Source organism: Penaeus chinensis, chromosome 17 (genome assembly GCF_019202785.1).
Source record: "Penaeus chinensis breed Huanghai No. 1 chromosome 17, ASM1920278v2, whole genome shotgun sequence".
In the NCBI taxonomy this organism is placed as follows: domain Eukaryota; kingdom Metazoa; phylum Arthropoda; class Malacostraca; order Decapoda; family Penaeidae; genus Penaeus; species Penaeus chinensis.
Window position 1 is genome coordinate 13060100 of NC_061835.1, and position 5927 is coordinate 13066026.

Below are 5927 nucleotides of genomic sequence, written 5' to 3' on the forward strand. Positions count from 1 at the left end.
GCATTCGGGAAATCAGACATCCATCTAAGAGTAGAAATAGTCTTGGCTATGTTGGAACGCACCAACAAGAAAGCATACACCAAGAAAAGAACACAGAGCAAACACCGAAAGCAATAGTTAGTCTGGATGTTATGTTTGAAAAGGAAAATCATAATTGTATCAATGAGTCTTTAGCAATTCCACCTACAGCTAAAGCAAAAGATCTAGGGAAGAAAGGGAAGTCTGTGGGTAAGCATTTCTTTCAGAAATGCTATACATGTGGGAATATGGTGAAAGATGTAGACTTCGAAGAACATTTATTTTTTGGGGAGACTGAGTGCACTCGGTGCCATTGGAAGATATCCAGCTGTGAAGCCTTCCGAGAAAATAAGATAGATCTAATAATGGGTAACGCAACATGTCTACATACTTTGACATATTGTATGACACCTTCAGAGTATATTTCAAACAAAATATCACAAGAATCAGCTGTTGAATTGGACAGAAGTAAGTTAACTTCATATGTATGCTCTCTAAACCGGTTGAAAGGATCTGATCCATGGAAAAAAGCAATTGATCAGTGTCAAGATTTTCTGGATGGAGAGACTTCTCAACTAAGTGAAACAAATGAGCATTTAAATGCTTTAGAAACGGTCCATAGTCTTCCAGAAGAGAGTGTTCCTACAAGCAAATATGAAATGAAGAACTCGCCTTGGTTTGTTCATGATCATGAACTAATCCTTTCTCAGCCATATGATCTTGAACATTTAAATGATGTAGTTGAATTTGAAACAGCCAAGGATTATCCAGAGGTGAGGATGGAAAGATCACCTGTCTTGTTTACTGAATCCAGTGGGGAAAATATGAGTACTGGCCTACCACATTGTCAGACTGACATTGATACTTGTAGTGGCAATCTCGTAAGAGATGTGGCTTCCCAAAGTACAAGTTTGTCAGACATGACTGGAATGGTTGGCAGTATGAATTCAACTCGGTTACAGAAAGGGCGTAAGAAGAAAAGAAAAACAAAATGTGCAAAACAATCCAAATCCAAGTCAGGTTTTAGCAGATTACAAGCAAATTCTGATGCTGAAAAAAGTTTCATAGAGACCCCAGCAAATGGGTATTACCTCATTGTCCGCCAGGCAATTGAGGAGTGTCCCATGTGTTATACTGAATTTTGTCCTTCAAGATTTACTGTGAATATAAATACTTACCTCCTTACTACAGTGTGTACTGGCTGTGCTTTAACAGTTTACATAATTGTTGATCCTCCTGACGGTTCCGCCCCGAATATATTCATTGAGACAGAAAGTGACCCTCCTGAGAAACGAAAGAAATGTGCAACGAAGAGGAAAGACACAGGGCACGAGGGAAGGCCACATGTTAAAAAAATTAAAAGTTAATACCGTTCCATGTAATATTAATTTCTTGATCAATTTAACATCATCTGTACATATTTTCTTACATTGTCCTAATAAGTTAATATTCAAAATATAAAACATGGTCTGGTTTGATTCAACAATTTAACAAACTGAATATAATTTTAGTAACATTGCCAATGTGGATGTCCAGAAGTCATTGGTAGTGCATGCAGACAAAATCTTGTCTTCATACCTTGCCCATGGTTCTTGTATCTATCGTCTACTGAGGCACTCGGAAAAAACCCTGTGTAGTTCACAGTGTTGATATACATTTGTTAATGTGCACATTGGCCATCAGTCTAAGGCATTATATTTTTGTACAGTCCACTAGTAGAATGGAGTAGCAATTACTACTGCAAAGTGTGGTTTCTGGTAAATAAGATTATATTTAATATTTTTGTTGTAGGTTCTGAACTTCTCTGACCTTGATGAAATTTTGGCTAAGAAGTTGATAACAAGATTTCTCAAAAGTAAATATTCATGTCAGACCATGTATGTAGGACACTTATGGCACGGTTATATTGAATGGCGTTGTACAGGCTTTCATCAGTGAAGTGCCACAGTAGGAGCAAGAGAATAACTGATTTGCAATATTTTAAGATATTTGATTTGTGCACAAGTTCATTCATTTTGGCGTAAGATGGATGATATAAATATATGTGTGTGTGTGTACATATATATGTATATTTACATATATTATATATATAAGTATATGAATATGCATTTACACAAATATATACATATATATGTATGTGTGTATATACACATATATGTATGTATATGCATATATATGTATATTTATATATCCATATATGAAAATATACATATATATGTATATATACATTTATATATGTGTATGTGTGTGTGTATATATATACACATGCCGTACACACTCGAAGGCATAGTCATCATCATGTGAACAACACGAGGGCAAAGTGGATGCCATACAAACGGGCGAAACAAACAAGCCGGGACAAGATGCTAAAAATAGGGGATTCGAAGCGGATTCCCTAAAAAAAAAGAAAGAAAGAAAGAAAGAAAGAAAAAAGCGAACAGAATAAGACGCCGATGCCAAAGGCAGAAGCGCTTAATGACACAGCGGCGAGTGCATCGTGGGTCAGAAGGTCACTCCGCATGATGGACCAGTAGAAGCAGATTCTTTTTATGAAGAGATAACGAAATAACATGACTGTCAAATTTAACTACTGTTGCAATATTGTGTTAGATGTTTCTTTATAAACAGCTAATAGAAATAGATAAGTTATTTTGTAATTGTGATTAAGTAAGCAAGTGCTTTTCAAGCGTGTAGGTAGGGACAAGTCCCGTCGTTTTCCGATGGAGCATAAGGCTGATTTTTTGTCTATCAAGAATTTGCTTTTTTCGTGATCACTGCTTGTACTTACTTGAGGCCTATCTCATTTGTTCACTTAAAAATGCAACTTACTGTGATTAACATTAACTATTTGCTTCTCTTGTGATCATTATTTCATTGTGTAATATCTAATTCATTTGTTAACTTTGAGATACTAAATTATTGATTTTTTGATTACCACTGTTTTGTGTAACGATATTTGATTCATTAAGATATATTTTTGAATTGAATGTTGATTTTGTTTTCAAGTTTCATGACTGATAACTGTATAACAGTGAGTCATAACTGTCTAAATAATGTCTTGTATTTTGTTTGTTTCATATATTCTTTGATACTGTAACTTTATTATACTGGAATGATAATTATTAGTTAATAAACGTATAGATTTTTCATAAAGATTTAACTGAATCCTTGAATTGCACTAATTAATAGTATTAATATTGTCACATTGAAATTCATTGATCAATTATTTAAAGTTTCCCTGTAAGTGATAAGAACAATGAAACATTTATTAATCTAACACAATAAGTCTTTGATGCGGAAGACTATTTAATAACAACTTTGGAACAGGGGGCACAGCACACACACCAGCATAGCACACATACACACTCAAAATATGCATGTACACATAAATTCACACACATACACGAATGTGCCCAAGTGGAAATGCGTGCATATCAAAATTATAAACACAAAGACATACACAAATGCCCAAACACACTACAAATACAAATGACCACACATACACGAGTGGACACCCACATGCATAGTCACTGACACGTGAGTGGCGGCCCGAATGTCAAGAAGATAAGAAAAGATCCTAATATATCTACTCATATATCTCTCTTTGTTTATGTCTATATTTATTTGCACTTCAGTCTTTCTCTCGCTCTTTCCTTCTGAGATGTAAGCTTTAAGATGAAAAGATGCAAGTTTTTCCGTGGCTCTCACCTCCTCAGCCTCTGGCCACACCCCTTAACCGCATCAAAGCAACATTTGATGCGATCCCTCCTCCTCTTCCTTCCCCTCCTCCTCCTCTTCTTTCCCTTCCTCCTCTTCTTTCCCTTCCTTCTCCTCTTCCTTCCCTTCCTTCCCCACCTCTTCCTTCCCTTCCTCCTCCTCTTCCTTCCCTTCCTCCTCCTCCTCTTCCTTCCCTCCCTCCTCCTCTTCCTTCCCTTCCTCCTCCTCTTCCTTCTCTTCCTCCTCCTCTTCCTTCCCTTCCTCCTCCTCTTCCTTCCCTTCCTTCCCTTCCTCCTCCTCTTCCTTCCCTTCCTCTTCCTCTTCCTTCCCTTCCTCCTCATCCTTCCCCTCCTCCTCTTCCTTCCAGTCTTCCTCCTCCTCTTCCTTCCCTTCCTCCTCCTCTTCCTTCCCTTCCTCCTCCTCTCCTTCCCTTCCTTCCCTTCCTCCTCCTCTTCCTTCCCTTCCTCTTCCTCTTCCTTCCCTTCCTCCTCATCCTTCCCCTCCTCCTCTTCCTTCCAGTCTTCCTCCTCCTCTTCCTTCCCTTCCTCCTCCTCTTCCTTCCCTTTATCCTCCTCTTCCTTCCCTTCCTCCTCCTCCTCTTCCTTCCCTCCCTCCTCCTCTTCCTTCCCCACATCTTCCTTCCCTTCCTCCTCCTCTTCCTTCCCTCCCTCCTCCTCTTCCTTCCCTCCCTCCTCCTCTTCCTTCCCTTCCTCCTCCTCTTCCTTCCCTTCCTCCTCCTCTTCCTTCCCTTCCTCCTCCTCTTCCTCCCCTTCCTCCTCCTCCCCTTCCTTCCCTTCCTCCTCCTCTTCCTTCCCTTCCTTCCCTTCCTCCTCCTCTTCCTTCCCTTCCTTCCCTTCCTCCTCCTCTTCCTTCCCTTCCTCTTCCTCTTCCTTCCCTTCCTCCTCATCCTTCCCCTCCTCCTCTTCCTTCCCTTCCTCCTCCTCTTCCTTCCCTTCCTCCTCCTCTTCCTCCCCTTCCTCCTCCTCCCCTTCCTTCCCTTCCTCCTCCTCTTCCTTCCCTTCCTTCCCTTCCTCCTCCTCTTCCTTCCCTTCCTTCCCTTCCTCCTCCTCTTCCTTCCCTTCCTCTTCCTCTTCCTTCCCTTCCTCCTCATCCTTCCCCTCCTACTCTTCCTTCCCTTCCTCCTCCTCTTCCTTCCCTTCCTCCTCCTCCTCTTCCTTCCCTTCCTCCTCCTCTTCCTTCCCTTCCTCCTCCTCCTCTTCCTTCCTTTCCTCCTCCTCTTCCTTCCCTTCCTCCTCCTCTTCCTTCCCTTCTTTCTCCTCCTCTTCCTTTCCTTCGTCCTCCTCTTCCTTCCCTTCCTCCTCCTCCTCTTCCTTCCCTTCCTCCTCCTCCTCTTCCTTCCCTTCCTCCTCCTCTTCCTTCCCTTCCTCCCCCTCTTCCTTCCCTTCCTCCTCCTCTTCCTTCCCTTCCTCCTCCTCTTCCTTCCCTTCCTTCCCTTCCTCCTCCTCTTCCTTCCCTTCCTTCCCTTCCTCCTCCTCTTGCTTCCCTTCCTCTTCCTCTTCCTTCCCTTCCTCCTCATCCTTCCCCTCCTCCTCTTCCTTCCAGTCCTCCTCCTCCTCTTCCTTCCCTTCCTCCTCCTCTTCCTTCCCTTCCTCCTCCTCCTCTTCCTTCCCTTCCTCCTCCTCTTCCTTCCCTTCTTTCTCCTCCTCTTCCTTTCCTTCGTCCTCCTCTTCCTTCCCTTCCTCCTCCTCCTCTTCCTTCCCTTCCTCCTCCTCCTCTTCCTTCCCTTCCTCCTCCTCTTCCTTCCCTTCCTTCCCTTCCTCCTCCTCTTCCTTCCCTTCCTTCCCTTCCTCCTCCTCTTCCTTCCCTTCCTCCTCCTCCTCTTCCTTCCCTTCCTCCTCCTCTTCCTTCCCTTCCTCCTCCTCCTCTTCCTTCCTTTCCTCCTCCTCTTCCTTCCCTTCCTCCTCCTCTTCCTTCCCTTCTTTCTCCTCCTCTTCCTTTCCTCCTCCTCTTCCTTCCTCTCCTCAGCCTCTGGCCACACCCCTTAACCGCATCAAAGCAACATTTGATGCGATCCCTCCCCCTCTTCCTTCCCCTCCTCCTCCTCTTCTTTCCCTTCCTCCTCTTCTTTCCCTTCCTTCTCCTCTTCCTTCCCTTCCTTCCCCACCTCTTCCTTCCCTTCCTCCTCCTCTTCCTTCCCTTCCTCCTCCTCCTCTTCCTTCCCTCCCTCCTCG

The 5927-nt window shown here is 43.0% G+C and overlaps 1 protein-coding gene across 3 annotated transcripts in view; it reads left to right on the top strand.

The window, feature by feature from the left end:
- LOC125034011 overlaps positions 1–1393 on the top strand; it is a 9088-nt gene extending 7695 nt beyond the window's left edge. For all 3 annotated transcript variants that reach the window (XM_047625648.1, XM_047625647.1, XM_047625649.1), the window contains one exon: positions 1–1393. This exon is cut by the window's left edge. In XM_047625648.1, coding sequence (XP_047481604.1) covers positions 1–1385 — 1385 coding nt within the window. In that variant the 3' untranslated portion in view covers positions 1386–1393.
- Positions 1394–5927: the final 4534 nt, after the last annotated feature.